Here is a 15405-nt window from a genome sequence, read left to right as displayed (position 1 = left end):
CACATGATCTTGACTAGAGGTGCACCGAAATGGAAATTTCAAAACCAAAAATAAAAAAATTGTCAGGCCGAAACCGAAATTTTTTTTCTTTTAATTGTTTCAAATTTTTAATATTTTATTTTTTATAAACTTTTTAATTTTTTTATATTTATTTTTGTTTATTAATTCATTTTTTATTAAATATTTTTATTTATAGAGTCCTCAATCTCTTTTTCTGCAGCCCCAGATATCAATGAACAGTGTTCCTGTTCATTCATAACTTGAGAACATAATGTGTTTACTATAACCACAATCATGAATGGACAGGAGGTGATGTAGATCACTTCCCATTCATTCATAATTGAGGCTATAGTAACCATACCATGTCCTCAATTATTTACAAACACTCAGTGATCACTGAGTGTTTGCTCTCGCTCTCCTTCCTGACAGCTGTCACAGGAGGCTGAGCGAGCGGTGTGGGAGGAGAGCTCATCCTCCTGTGGCTCTGCCGGACTGTGATAGGAGGCTGAGCGGTGTGGGAGGAGAGACGCCGGCCGCTGACAGCGCTCTTCTCCCGCAGGGCTCGGCCGGCTGTCACAGTTTCTCTCCTTCCAGCTGGGACATAGAGCAGCACCAAGCGGGGAGGAAAGAAAGCAGGGATGCGCCGATGTATCGGCAGGAAAATGGCACTTTCAGCATTTAGCCAAAAGTGCCATTTTTGGCCGATATGTTTCGTCGGCCGATATATTGGTGCATCCCTAATCTTGACATATCACATCTCATGATCTTGTACAAGCACAAAGAAGCCACAAAGAAGTTGAAAGCTACTACAGGTCCAAATTATTTAGGAAGAAAGTTAACACCACAAAAGAAAGACATCGTGGTGCTGGAGGTGATAAGAAAAAGCTCATCTCATACTTGTTGTCCTACAAATAACAATTGCACTTTAGCCATATCCTGAGGAAAAGCTAATATGTGTTGAGTGCCATTAGCTGGATCGAGCAACAACCGTCTAGGAGTACCATCTCAGACAGTATACAGAATCAGGGTGACAATAAAAAGCTCATCTCATAATGATTGTCCTACAAACAATTGTACTTCATTCACATCCTAAATAAAACCCAATATAACAACAAGTGCCATTGGCTGGATTCAGCAACAGCCATCTTATGTTCATGGGTACCATAACAGACTTTATGCAGCATTAATGTGACAGGATTACATCATCAATGGAACTGTCCTGTCTGCTAAACTGCCATGTGTACCTTTTGCTATGAAATGCCTTTGCATGGGTGACATACACATTGCATTAATGTATGGTTTGGTGTCGGCCAGATCATTCCACTTAGATCTCTGCTTCAGTATCAACGGTCTACAGCCGTCTTAAGTGAAACACTTGTCTTCAGAGGGAATCTCAAGTCTCCACGGACTCCGGTGTGCCTCGCTTTCGCTGACAGTTTTTCACTACATGAAAGAGTCCACTGACCAAAAATATAAAGGAAATGATGGCAAAATACCCAGCATAGATCTTGAACTGCAAATAATAAAAAAAAAATTGATGAGTTGTTAAATTTCCATTACTTAACATCTGTCTGCTGGATAGGGTTACAGGGAAGCTCAATGACAGGCACTTAAGAGGTCTTCATTTCAGTCCATAACATGCCCTGCATGAAATTACTGACTTTCCAGCTAAAAAGCCAAAACTGCACCAGACTTCCCTGCAAGGAGCTTCCCTATTATTTGATAGGTATGGCTGGTGCTTTTATAGAACACGTGGCTCCCAGGGCATGCTAGGTTTAAGAGCTAGTTAACCACAGCCTCTGTGCGTTCTGGCCCGATAATGGCATGCACTATTTTTTCTGACTGCACCGCAACACGTTCCCGAGCGGCCGATTGCATTGCGGACAGAGGGAGTGGCTGTAGTGCCATCGAGTTCAATGCACCACCATGCCCACTCCCGCCCCAAAACAAAGTGAGCAGGCCGGAATGCAATTCAGTGCATTCTGGCCAGAACACACTCAGGCTGGTGTGGGCAAGCCCTCCGAGTCTGGTTTAAGATGTTATTGGATAATTTTATCCAAGTGATAGGTCCACTTTAAAGCCCAATTAAAAAAAGGATACCATGTCGTTTGTCGAAACTTTCAGAAGAAATAATTTAGGGTAACTAAACCCTTTTTTTTTTTTTTTTTTTAATATGGGCTTTAACTTGTAAACGTCAGCAGTGGATTAGATAGACAGTGAGGCTGGCCATACAGGACCCAATTTTCTGCCTGCATATCCAAACAGTGACTACATCTGACAGAGTGAAGTCACTTTTTGGCTGATAATTTTCTAACTGGCTCAGTGCATTAACAGTCTACTCTTAAATCAACTTGACAAGCTCTGCGTGCTTGCAGGGCAACCCACAGCTCAACTTCCTGCCGAACCGACCAAAGTTAGGCTGTCTGTGGCCAGCCTTAATCTACGTCCAAAGCAGACTATAGTGTGCGATTTTAGAATGGCAAACCAGCAGGAGTTTAGCAGAAAGCCCAGTGATCTTATCAGTCTCGCCTCTCAGTCTGAGTGCACCAACCCTGGTCAAACTGAAGGCACTAAACTCTGTTCTACAAAAATATGCCAGAATTCACTAATAATAACAATAGTATTATCAATAGTGATAATAGTTACTACAAATAATAATTTATGTATTTATGTACTATACGTTTAAAAAAACAAAAACTATTTTCAGATTGTTTTGCAAGCAAAGAAAATACATCACAATTCAGTTATTGCTTTGTAGACACTCGCCAGAAGATAATGCAGAGTCATAAGAGGAAGGTACTTACTTGAGTAAATATATCTAAACCAAGGCCACTGGCATCCACAACTATGACAGTCATCAGTGTTTGTAGAGCTAAGGCAATAAAAGTGTTAACTCCAAACACAAGAGCATAACACTCCATGTTTAAATTAGCTGCAATCTGAAATCTAAACAGAAAAAGGGAATTTTGTTATTCTTGAGGAGAAAAATACAAGGAATGTAATTATGTGTATGCAGCAAATAGATGCATTCAGTATTGAAATGGAACTGCTATACAGTCCCTTGGCCAGATCTGTCTCAACATTTTAGCTCACGCATTTATCCCAAATATACATATTGCTTCTATTGAAAAGACTGCTGTCAGCATTGCACAGCATACTGCTACTTACATCAGTAATGGAAACAAAGATCAATTGGCCAGGGCACCTACGAAAACTCAAAATTCCCTTATTTGTTGCCCACTTCCCTTATTTACCGCACCATTACAGTTAGTTTGATGCCTACGTATGCTCTGCTACCCAGTAACATTCCTATTGTTATAAACAGGTCTCCATAGCACGCCCCACTGAATAGTGTCAACTGATTAAGACCCCGTACTGCATTACACATCAGGCACCAGACTTTACCTGCTTTTAGGTCAAATGAATGCGGGCAAACACTTCTGTTCAAAAGACAACAAAGTGCTGTCAAGCCAACACAAATACCAGATTTTAAAATCCTCTGGGGCACAGTAGGAGATTTTTAATAGATACAAATAATATTGCACTATATGGTAATCAGTGCACGTTATTACATGTTTTATAGAAAGCTGTTCTATACTCCTTTTATTGTTGTTTTGTATGACTACAGAAGAGCAAGCAGTAACACCACTAAGTCAAACATTAAAAACATTAATCAGAATCACCTACGTCGCTATTGTGATGAGAATCACGTAGATAGTTCTGAAGAGGACATACATGGCGTAGCAAACCCAAATGTTACCAATAATGTCCATGATGTACACTGTGATTGCGATAACCAGAGAAAACAGAGCCAACAGCAGCTCTCCCCAGGTAGACCAGGAAATTTTAATGTACCCAATCACAAAAACGGTCACAGCACCTAAAAAAACATAATAAGAATCATTAGTAATGATAAACCAATTTTATTTTCAGGCCAACTTTTCAGAAATTATAGATAGGACTATGGCGAGTACAAAAATCCTATTTTCTCTTCCGTTCATTGAAGGACACAGCCATCAGAAGAACTTGACCATTAGGATGTCCCAAAGCAGTGTCAAATATCGGGTGGGTCCAAAACAATAATAAAACAGAACTGGAAGAGCCCAAAAGACACACAGTCAAAACACTGCCTGCAAAACCTTGCACCCAAAACTAGCGTCAGCAGATGCTGCAACATCAATCCTATAGAACTTGGCAAAAGTGTGAACGGAGGACCAGGTAGCGGACTTGCAAACCTGAGCAGATGCCCAGGACACACTCAAAACCCTGGTGGAATGAGCAGTAAACAGGGAAAGGACGTTCCTGACCCTTACCAGCATACGCCTGAACAATCATCTGATTAATACCTCTGGAAATGGTGGAGGAAGAAGCAGGGCCATCAGTGACCACAAACAAGGAATCTGTTTTACGAAAGGCAGCATAAAGATAGACACGAACGTGTGTGTGTGTGTGTGTGTGTGTGTGTGTGTGTGTGTGTGTGTGTGTGTGTATATACGCTGCGCTAAATATTCTCCTAAAGTGAATGCAAGGATTACACTAAACAGTGTCAGCTTCTGTGTTATAAATAAGTGAACTGATAAATCGTGTGCACTGCGCTCCTGCTCATAAACGTGCATAAACTTCCAAACAATGTGTACATTTTCATAAACATAAATTTTCAAACATAATAATCAATATGACAATATTCAATAATAGTCCTTAGTAAATCGGTATAAAGTGCTGTTGTGCAAAATCCACAATACGACAATGATCCTCCCGATGCGTTAAGGTAACTGAGAACACTCACCAGAGATCCATGATCATATATCTCAATGGTCAATAAACGTAATTGTGGCGAGTGTCTTTCATAGATGGGATATTCACTCTTCTGATGAAACAATCCTCCTTTTCGTATTACGCGGCAGGTGCCACTCACTCAGCGAGGGGAGAAATCCAATATAGAAGAGGAATAAATGCGCCAAATGGTGAAGTACGTAAAAAAACTGAATTGCAACAATAAAGCACACTTACCAGATAGCCAGAATGAAATCGCCTTGCAGCAAACAATCAAATCGATTCCACCTAAGCAAACCGGAACCAGAAATTCACCTGCTAGTCACCTATGGTGTAACCTCAGTATGTGTCCTATCCTTTCCGACGCATTTCGTCCCTTGACTTTTTCCAGGAAAGGTTCACACAGAAGAGTGAATATCCCATCTATGAAAGACACTCACCACAATTACGTTTATTGACCATTGAGTTATATGGTCATGGATCTCTGGTGAGTGTTCTTAGTTACCTTAACACATCGGGAGCACTTTATTTCAGAGGATCATTGTCACATTGTGGATTTTGCACAAAAGCACTTTATACGGCTTTACTAAGGACTATTATTGAAAATTGTCATATTGATTATTATTGTTTAATGAAAATGTACACATTGTTTGGAAGTTTATGCACGTTTATGAGCAGAAGCGCAGTGCACACGATTTATCAATGTATGAAACAGTAACTTGATGAGTCATTACAGAATGACTGACGAACAATACAACTGGAGACTTGACCTTAAACTTACCCAGGAGAGTAGAAACTGCTTCCACACTGCCGTTGTAGATATCTGAATGGGAAGAGGGTGCAACCTTCTCCCACAATCCCTGAGAATAATTTATCACTTGAAAGTATCCGCATGTTGACAAGGCCCACCAAACCGACCAGCAGAGGAGTGTGCGTGATGAGTAGCAGTGCAGAAAGTCCTTCCATAGTGTTCTTAGCACATTATTTAAGGCTAAACTCTTTGCTTTGGAATACTGCAGAGTGAAGGGAAAATATTAGGCAGACAGTATGAATTTATTTTTAATGTTTTATCTTTTTTTCCAACATTATAAACTGCAGCAATATCTGGATATTTTCCCGCAATATCCCTATTACAATGACCAAGTTGCAATCTATGGTGCACATCTAACCGTACTTTTCTGCGGATTCATGCCTGAAATGCATACCAGAGCTGCCTTAGCCATTAGACAGAGTGTTACCAGGGTCTGCTACAGAAGGCTGCACTTGGGATTCTTGGATGTGAGCACACATACTAGGGTCAATTTAAACCAGGGGTGGGCAACTACAGCCCTCCAGCTATGGTACTGCAAATCCCATCATTCATCTGCCTCTGGTAGTCATGCTTGTGGCTGTCAGCCTTGCAATGCCTCATGGGACTTGTAGTTCCACAACAGCTGGAGGGCCGGGTTGCCCACTCCTGATTTAGACAATAGCCAAAAAACCTACCAGCATGTCTTGTGTGGAGTGTGGGAGGAAACCCAAGCAAGCACAGGGAGCACATGCAAACTCTATGCTGATAGTGTCTTGGCCGAGATTCGAGCCAATGGACCCCATTGCTGCAATTCATAAGTAGCAACAACTAATCCATTGTGCTACCCCGTAATATGGTATTTATGGCACTGTATTGGATAATTATTCCATCAGAAACGTGCAATATTACAGTGTGTATTGCATTAAACATTTAAAATATATAAGAAATCTATAGACAATAGGGAATGTTGGTAGAGGATCATATGTGGTGGCTATTTATAATGGTGATCTTCAACATATGCAAAGAGACCCCTATGGCTTTTCAAGCCATTCAGGAGGTTATATAAAGCAGGAAAGGGTAAATCCGCAGAATCTGATTCTAGCTAACTAAATTTGGAAAAAAAAAAGAAAATCGCTTGGCGATTATGCCCAGACTCAAGGCAAGCCCCCGCAAGGCTGCCTTTACTTAAAATGGAACCTGTGGAGTCAACTGTTATACCCAAGCACCAATTGTTCCATCAGGAATGATTAGTCTCTTAAAATAAATGTTTCCATTTGACATGTACATGCATACCAGACAAACTTATTACCGAATAACCCAACTATCAGAATCTCAGCAAAATGGTGCCCGTTATAGAGAACACATTCCTTCAACAATTCTCCAACTTGTCCAGTGGATTCCCTGTTGGTCACTGCTTCTCAATAGTGTAGTTTATTTGGTCAGATTGTCATATGACTGCCTGAGGATTGTTGGGACTGTCCAACAATTCATGCAGCTAACATGTAGGGTGAACAATGCAGACCTTCAGTCATCCTAGTGAAATCCAAGGGTGAATTAATATTTCACCATTGTGCAGATGGCTGAAAAGCACATGAAATTAGGGAAGGATCTAACATTACAAATTCCAGACACCATGGCAATAGACAGTTTAAGGTCTCGTTCACACCTAGGCGTATTGCATATGCGCGACCGTCGCGCGGTTTTTTACTGCGATTCGCGGTCAAAAAAAGTTGCGCGACCGTCGCGCGTTTCCAAAGGCTACTTGGCTGTATCCCAATGGAAACGCGCAACAAAACGCCCCAAAGTAGTACATGTACCTTTTCAGGCGTGGGCCGTTTTGTAGCGCGTTAGGGACGGGCGGAAATACGCCAAGGTGGGAACGAGACCATTGAATACAATGGGATTTATATTTTTGAGCGTTGTGTAGAGCGTTCGTCGAGCGTAGAACGCGCTACAAAACGTTCAGGTGTGAACGAGGGCTTAAGGATGTTTCATAAATTACTTTCTAAACCTTTGTTAAAAAAGGTGTCTTGTGTCTCTAGTTGTATAAAGCACCAATGTATTGCTTGGTTAAATACTGGAAACATATTTTGCAAAGAGGTATCGTTTTTCTTAAGTTTTGGCACATTAGCTCCTATAGCATAAACACCATAGGCACACAATCCTCAAGTTAAAAAGATGTACTATGCTTTTGAACTTAGGCAGGTTAGGTATACAGCTTTAGGATTCGAGAGTGTCATCATAAAGGGGACACCAGCTTGCTTGAATAATTAAGTTATAGCAAGCAGCTCAGCAAAGTTATACATGACAAGAAGCTCCTTGCTGCAATGCTGATTACAGTATCTTAGCTTACCAAGCAGAGAAAAAAAATTATTAGAAAACAATTTGGCTCAACCTAGTACTGCTGTCATTGCACTACTAAGCATTGTACAAAATGGATGCTTGCAAAACAATTTGAAATGTTCCAAAATGGAGTGTCACAACTTTAAAAAAGATTGAAGAACTTCTAGGTAAAAGCCCCTCTCTTTGGCTGCAAGATTGGTCACTGCAGCTTCTTCTTCCCTTCGCTTCCATGGTCTGAGGGCCGTTGATGCCATCATGTTCCTAATAGGTTGGACTTGATGGACTAATGTCTTTATTCAACCTCAAATACTATGTAACTATGTAACTATGTCTAGTGCAAGTTCCATAGACCTGCATTAGATGTGAGGACACCGAGAACCAGCCAGAGCCAAGGGGGAGAAGAAGACAGCAATGACCATAGTGGGATTCAGGTAAGAAAATCTGTCATGGCCACATCCCTATTAAATGGTATTTTCTAAAACTGTTTTTGCATTGGTACATGTCCCTCTTGGCAGTGTCCAGCTCCCCATGCCCTTTGGTTCATAATCTTTTGCCATTTACTCCAGCCCCTAGACAAAAACAAGCACTTAACCCTTGCAGTGTGGGGGTAGACCCACTTCAAGAGTACTTTTTTTGTTTCCCCAGAGATGGGCTTTCAAGGTTATCCTTATGATCAGAAATGTAGGTTTTACTCATTGGTGGCTATTTTTACCCAGCTCTCCACACCTGTAAATCATTCAGCTTACAGTATGTTAGCCTTGCCAGGGACCTATCGCAGCCCTTTAGAATTGGTGTGCTATGAAAGGTGCTGCAGTCTATCACAGAGAAGCACATTACACTGAGCAGCAGGAAACTGCCCTATGACCAGATTGCATGCAGTCTGGTTATTCCATGTAGTCTGGTTATTCCGAGTTCTCCTCTTGTTCAGAAGACTTCAACAGAATACAATCCACCTTATTTGACATTAGATTTGAAGTATGCAAGAACACTGGAGGTCATAAACTCTGTTCTTAATATTTGGGGAAGCAAGGAAATACTATTTTCTCTGGTGATTTCCTTTATAAAGTTTTTAAAATAGTTCAGCTCTAAAACCACACTGGTAACTTTTTGTGCAACTGTATGTACAGTAGAACATGTGGTCATATAGTTGTGTATACAGAACTGAGCCAAGTTTTAAACATTTGTGAATTAATTTATTAAGGCATGTGTTCCCGGTTCACCCTCATTACATCAGGGAATGGGAACGAGTTGGGGCATTCAGTAGTGGAGGAAGAGTGGAATAAAGCCTTCTACCTGACTTAAGTCTAGTGTAGCAGTAAAAGCATAGGAAATAAATTACAAAATATTAACACGATGGTAAAGATGCCCAACAGTTATACATAGAATAAACCCCTTAGTTACAAAGAAGTGTTGTATGTGGAATGGGGGAGGGGACAATGTTGCATATCTGGTGGTCTTGTGAGTTGCAACGGACATTATGGAGCTCTGTTTTTGACATAGGTGAGCATTTGACGGGAGTGTCTTTGCCAGAGACCCCCCGGAAGTGAGGATCACCCTCAAAAGAGCAAGAGAGGACTTCTTTGTTTTCTCAGCGGCTAGAGCAATTATTCCTAGGCATTGGAAGTCTACTAGTATTCCCCAAACTCAGGAGTGGGTATGTGAACTCAATAATATAATGCGTATGGAGGGGTTTACAGCACAACTCTACGATAGGTATTCTATGTTTGAGGGGACATGGAGCGCCTGGGTTGACTTTTCTACCTCCCTGAGTATTTAGATATATCTGTAGTGTAAATGCAGGACCAATGACACAAAGTTGATGACCCAATATCCAAGTTCCCTCCTCCTTTTTTTCCCCCTTTTCTTTTATTTTTTGTCAAAGAGGGTTGGAGGATTTGTGAGGGTCTGTAGGAGACAGGCAAGGGAAGAAGGGGATATGGGGAAGTGTAAGGTATGAGAGATAAAAGATGAAAGAGTGTTAAATTTGTTTTGATAATTAAGAGGCAGTAAAGTGGATAAAAAAGGGAAAAAGATGTAGATTTAAGTTGATATGTAGAAGCGGGAAAGAGGAATTTAAAGAGAGGTGTATGTTATATATACTGTGATGAGTGGGTCAATGATCTAAAAGAATGTATTGGAAAAGCTTAATAAAATATATTCTAAAAAAAACCCAAAAAAACACAACAAACATTTGTGAAAAAAAGCTGTTTTCAAAAGTAAATCGTTTTTATTTATCAGTAAAGTGACACTAAATTCAGGAGTTAAATCCTAAAAACACAAATACATTAACAAAAATGTAGCTTATTTGTGTATCACAAATCATCCTCAAATCATCTCTGAATTCATGCTGACACTGTCCTTCCTTCTGGAGGGTGGCTACTATTGTTCCCCATGGTCCCTGTGTGTAAAGTAGCCACCACTTCAAGCTCGCTTCTGTGATGAACTACAATCTCCTGTTTGTGTTGAGATTGTAGTCCATCACGGGAGTGAGCTTGGAGAAATGACTACTTTACAACACATACAGGGACCATGGGGAACAAACATAGCCACCCTCCAGAAGGACGGACAGTATCAGCACCAATTCAGAGATGATTTGAGGATCTACAGCCGAGTGATACACAAATAAGCTACATTTTTGTTAATAGTTAAGGTACTTGAATGCATTTGTAAGATTTAACTCCTGAGTTTAGTGTCACTTTAAATGAAACAGAAACAGCTGTGTAAGGGAAATTGGTTTTTATGTGGACCTGTTCACACAACAACGGCTCCACTGCGGTGCATGGAAATTAATGAAATATTATTTGTGACCTTCCAACAGTTTAACTACCTCCGGCTCGGCCGTAGTAAAAAAAACGCCGGCCCGGAGCTCTCCAGATCTGAGTGGGCGTCTTTAGACGTCCGCTCAGACACGCCCCCTTACGTGCGCAAAAAAAACCCTGATACGTGCAAAAAAGACGATTGCGCCCATTACGCCGCATATGTCACATATCGCCGCAAACGTCGGAGTGAGAGCAATAATTCTAGGGCCATCAATCACTGATAACACTAAACTGATGAGCGGTAAAAGCTTTTAAAGTGTCGCCTATGGCCAATTTTGGGTATGGTAGTTTTCTGCGATTTCGCGGGTGCGCACAATTTTAAAGCTTGACATGTTTGGTGTCTATTTACCCGACCTGACCCGATCTTTTATATTTTACCAAAAAAACTGGGTAATAATAAATGTTTCCTAACAAAATTTTCTGTAATTTGTCCTAATTATAGTAAAAAATAAAAACCCCAGTGGTGATTAAATACCACCAAAAGAAAGCTCTATCTGGCCCAAAAAAATGGTATAAAATTAATTTCAGTACAGCGTTGCATGACGGAATAAACATCAGTCAAAGTACCGCAGCGCTTAATACTGAAAAATGGCCTGGCCAGGAAGGGGGTCTAAACACCTGGTCTTGAAGTGGTTAAAGAAAACTCACTGCTGCATGCATCCTCACAGAAATTCAAATGGCCCGCTTTCCCAGATTTATTTTTTTTATTTGTCAATTTTTCACTATACTTAACAGAATTCTATTTTTTTAGAAAGTAGAAAACTCGATTTAGGGTTGGGGGACTGAAATTAGCTGCAGGTACACTTTAATATAATTGTTGACACCTAGACATGCTCCTAAATGCTACATTAAAGCTCACTCCCATGTAAACTGCTAAATACACAGCTGAACTACAAACACACATGGCTTCTTATTTGCCAAAGAACATGTTTAGCTTCATTTGTAATCCATACACCTCTGCCATACAGCACAGATAGTAAGGGTGACACCACTTTTTCATTTAGTGAGGTCACATTCCAGGACCAGCTGCATACTGATAAGTCATTAACTCTGCTCACTCCTGCTGTTATACCGGTCATTGCACCTGCATGCAGCCATATCTGATAAGCTCCAAGTCCTTCCTTTTTCCGAGTGCTGCTGTGCAAGAGATTACAGGAGGCTGATCTAGGGACAGATGTTAAAAGGAATATACAACTACAGCCTCCTCTTCAGTTGGCTCATTTTTATATGTGTGAGGCGCAGCACCTTATTGGGATTATTTGAAGAGAGGGACTGGGGGGAGGACATTGGGGTAAGGATAAGTGCACTTATAATACAAGCATGCATTCTATTTTGTCGTGTTAATATATTAAAGTTACCTGTGTATCAGCTTTATGCTTCTCGTTGTTCAAGGGAATCTGAGCTTCAATCTCTTCTAATGCAGCTGCTTGTGCCAATCCGCCATTATTTGAACAGTCTTTTTCCAGATCCGCACTCATTTTGTCACGACCATTTAAGTTTTGGTGGAAGAAAAGACTTTTCATTGGCATAGGTAAAAACCACGAGGCAGCAAAAGCAACAGAGACACTGATGAGAGAAATTATATTCAAACTGAATAAGGACCAGTTGGCCACAGACACCAGAACCTGGCCTGTAACAGAGCCAACAGTGAAACCAGTTAACGTGGCAGTACGGCAATAGCTGGTTACTTTTTGGTACATGTCAGGGTCGACCATGCTGTAAATGTAGGAGTAATAAGCTACCTCTGTTGCAGTGGACATGCCATAAAAAAATTCAAGGAATTGGACAGCCAATGTACCCTGAGCATACAAAAGCATAAACCATGTAATTATCAGGCTTAAAGCTTGCACGATGATCACCGGCTTATAACACAGATAGTCCGTGGCAAGAAACACAGGAAACAGCAGGACCAGGTAAGAATATGTCCAGACAGGGTAAATTTCATTAAAAACCTAAGAAAGAGAAAGAAAAAATAAAAATAAATATATTTCAGATACTATTTCAGATTTTTTTTCATAAAACACACTCCAGGTAACAAGTAAATGTATTCAGTGACGACTAATGCTAAAGTCACACATTCCACTAAGACCCTTTCACACTGCTGAATTGTGGTAGCATCTGTGCCTTGCTGACACAGATGTATTGCAGCACTGGCATAAATGGCACATGTACCTTTTTGGTGTGTTCTGGCGCATTAACGCAATGTGCAGCATAACATGTGCTAAGTCACCACAATAGCATGAATAAACCATTTTCCGGACCAGATCTGGAACGCAGTGCATTGCGTTTGCCGAGTTTTTACTGCGACATTGCCCAGTTCCGGAGCTTTTTTTTTTAGCTTAAAATGACCAGACCAGACAAAATGAGACATGCAGTATTTTTCTGGTCTGGAATGGACTGCGCTGGTGTTAAGAGCCCAGAAATAGCAGGGGGATACATAAGGATGCATTTTGGGTCTGGAAACAATCTGGTCTGGAGATGATCTGGCTGTGGTGTGAATGGGCCCTTAAACTCAAATGCACTTCAATATTTTTACACTACAAGACCAAAAAGAGCTTCTACCTCATGCCAGCCACTCTGCTCTGTTTAACTTCCCATCGCTAAAGGATCAGTATGTCAGCTAGGCAAATAGCCTCTTCCTAACAGGATGAGCAATGTCAGGGTCTGCATTTCCCTAACAAGTTTCCTTTAGCAGAAAAAGTCATGGCCACAGTTATGTCATATTCAGCCCCTGATGTATACACATTTCTTATGTAACTGGGTGTAATACTAATATACACTATATTGCCAAAAGTATTGGGGCGCCTGCTTTTACACGCACGTAAACTTTAATGGCATCCCAGTCTTAGTCCATAGGGTTCAAACTTGAGTTGGCCCACCCTTTGTCGCTATAACAGCTTCAACTCTTCTGGGTCCCCCCTTTGGTAGCAGGAAGAGGGGTGTCCAAAAAAAATCTTGCCCCAGGATTCTTTGTTTCTTAGGTCCGCCACTACAGTGGGGTAAAGGAAAGTATCAATAAGTCACCCCAAAGTGACAGATTCTACTTAGGGTTGGTTCACATCAGGCTTGCAGTGATGTGTTAAACAGTGTTGGTTGGCACAAACACTACACAAAGATAAGAAAAAAAGCCATTCTTTTTATAGGGACCTAACCAACACACCGTGTTGATATGCTTTGAGATAAAATGATGCAGGTATGCAGACATAATTGTATTGTAACAGGTTACAACACCTTGCAATGCACTGCTGTGTGAGGAGACTCCAATGAAGTGTCATTTTGTGAAGTTAAGATAGGCTGCAGCAGTGCATCACATTGCCCTTACACATTCCGCAGCAGCCTAATACGAAATGCACATGGGCTGGCGTGGACAAGCCCTTAGCCCCATTCTTATTTAGAGCGCTTTTTCAGAAGCGCTTGAACGCTCAAATTTCCATGTTATTCTATTGTGACCGTTCACATCTATGTGATGTGATATCAGTTAAACTCAGAAAAAAAGCAGGAGCTTCTTTGGTGCACGATCACACGTTTTTGCCCCAACAAGAGATTGGTCGGACTCCTATAAAATGTACATATCATAACCAAGCTCTTGGTTGAATGTTACATCAAGACCTGCTAACACTAGTGGCGCCAGTTAGTGCTAGGACACAAATAAAAACAATTGTTTTCTATTAGCCCCGTTCACACCACAATGCAGGTGTGATCTGCGATGATAAAAAATGCGCACTGGACTGCACTGCAGGTCACCAGAACTCAGCAAACGGCACTGCTGTGTGGAGACCTGAATGAAGCCTACAGTCCATACAAATAAAGTAAAACTAAAAAAAACCGAAGAAACATAAAAAACAGTGACAACTCTGGCAAAGTGCAATACACCACACACTGCCGGAGCCAGGGGCTGACTGGCAACTTTTAGCCCCTGTTTAAGTAGTAACCAGCACCGCGCTGTATGCAGCTTCTAACAGCGTGGGAGACGGGAGGCCGCACTTTTGGTGGATAAGGGGATCAGGTATTTAAAAAAAAAAAATGGTTTATTTTATGTTCCCGGGGATAAAATGTCACCGGGTTTTGTTTTAAAAATGTTGTCCCCTTACCTTGGCCCATTTGATGGCCTCAACCCATCAAATTATACAATATCTTTATGAGGTCTGTTAGGTAGAGTGATTTTGCACAGCTCTAAACCAATGCTTAGACTGCAATGACTGTGTTTACTCTATACTTCATTTCTTTATCAGCTTAGACATTTGAAAGAACACCAAATGTTACACCCACATGTCAATAAAATAGTAAATGTGGATGTATGTTCATTTTGTGTATTTGTTATGACTCAGCAAAGCTTGAACAGTAACTGGGAGGGTTTCATTGGCAAAAATCTTGAACAGAGAAAAGTAACAGTGGAATTGTTGCCCACAGTGACAAATGAGGTTTCATCTTTTAACAAGAGACTGGAAAAGCTTACATCAAGCCTGATGAAGGGACCCTAAGTGGCCCCAAAATGTTGCTTTATGACGAGATGTGTGTACATCAATAAAATGACCACTCGCTGAAGATTTTACTTTGGGATGCAGGTGATATATTTTACTATTTCGATTTGTAGTGGCGCCATCAGTGCAGCACCCACTTTAAAAAGGGATATACCAGTAAGGAGTGCGGTGGAAACCTCTTTGGAACAATAAAAACTGA

The 15405-nt window shown here is 40.9% G+C and overlaps 1 protein-coding gene across 2 annotated transcripts in view; it reads right to left on the bottom strand.

Moving 5' to 3' along the window:
* Window positions 1-1259: 1259 nt before the first annotated feature.
* SLC19A2 (solute carrier family 19 member 2) overlaps window positions 1260-15405 on the bottom strand; it is a 17384-nt gene continuing 3238 nt past the window's right edge. The window contains exons 2-6 of one of the 2 annotated variants that reach the window (XM_018557298.1): window positions 12084-12679; window positions 5555-5786; window positions 3688-3880; window positions 2805-2946; window positions 1260-1513 (exon numbers count right to left, since the gene is read on the bottom strand). In XM_018557298.1, the coding sequence (XP_018412800.1) occupies window positions 1394-1513; window positions 2805-2946; window positions 3688-3880; window positions 5555-5786; window positions 12084-12679 (1283 nt within the window). In that variant the 3' untranslated portion in view covers window positions 1260-1393. The remainder of the gene's footprint in view (window positions 1514-2804; window positions 2947-3687; window positions 3881-5554; window positions 5787-12083; window positions 12680-15405) is intronic. The other variant, XM_018557299.1, reaches the window with a different exon arrangement.

Source organism: Nanorana parkeri, unplaced genomic scaffold, assembly GCF_000935625.1.
Source record: "Nanorana parkeri isolate BGI_ZX_2015 unplaced genomic scaffold, ASM93562v1 scaffold278, whole genome shotgun sequence".
Taxonomy (NCBI): Eukaryota; Metazoa; Chordata; class Amphibia; order Anura; family Dicroglossidae; genus Nanorana; species Nanorana parkeri.
The sequence above is the reverse complement of the archived record's forward strand: the minus strand, read 5'-3'. Positions and strand labels throughout refer to the sequence as shown.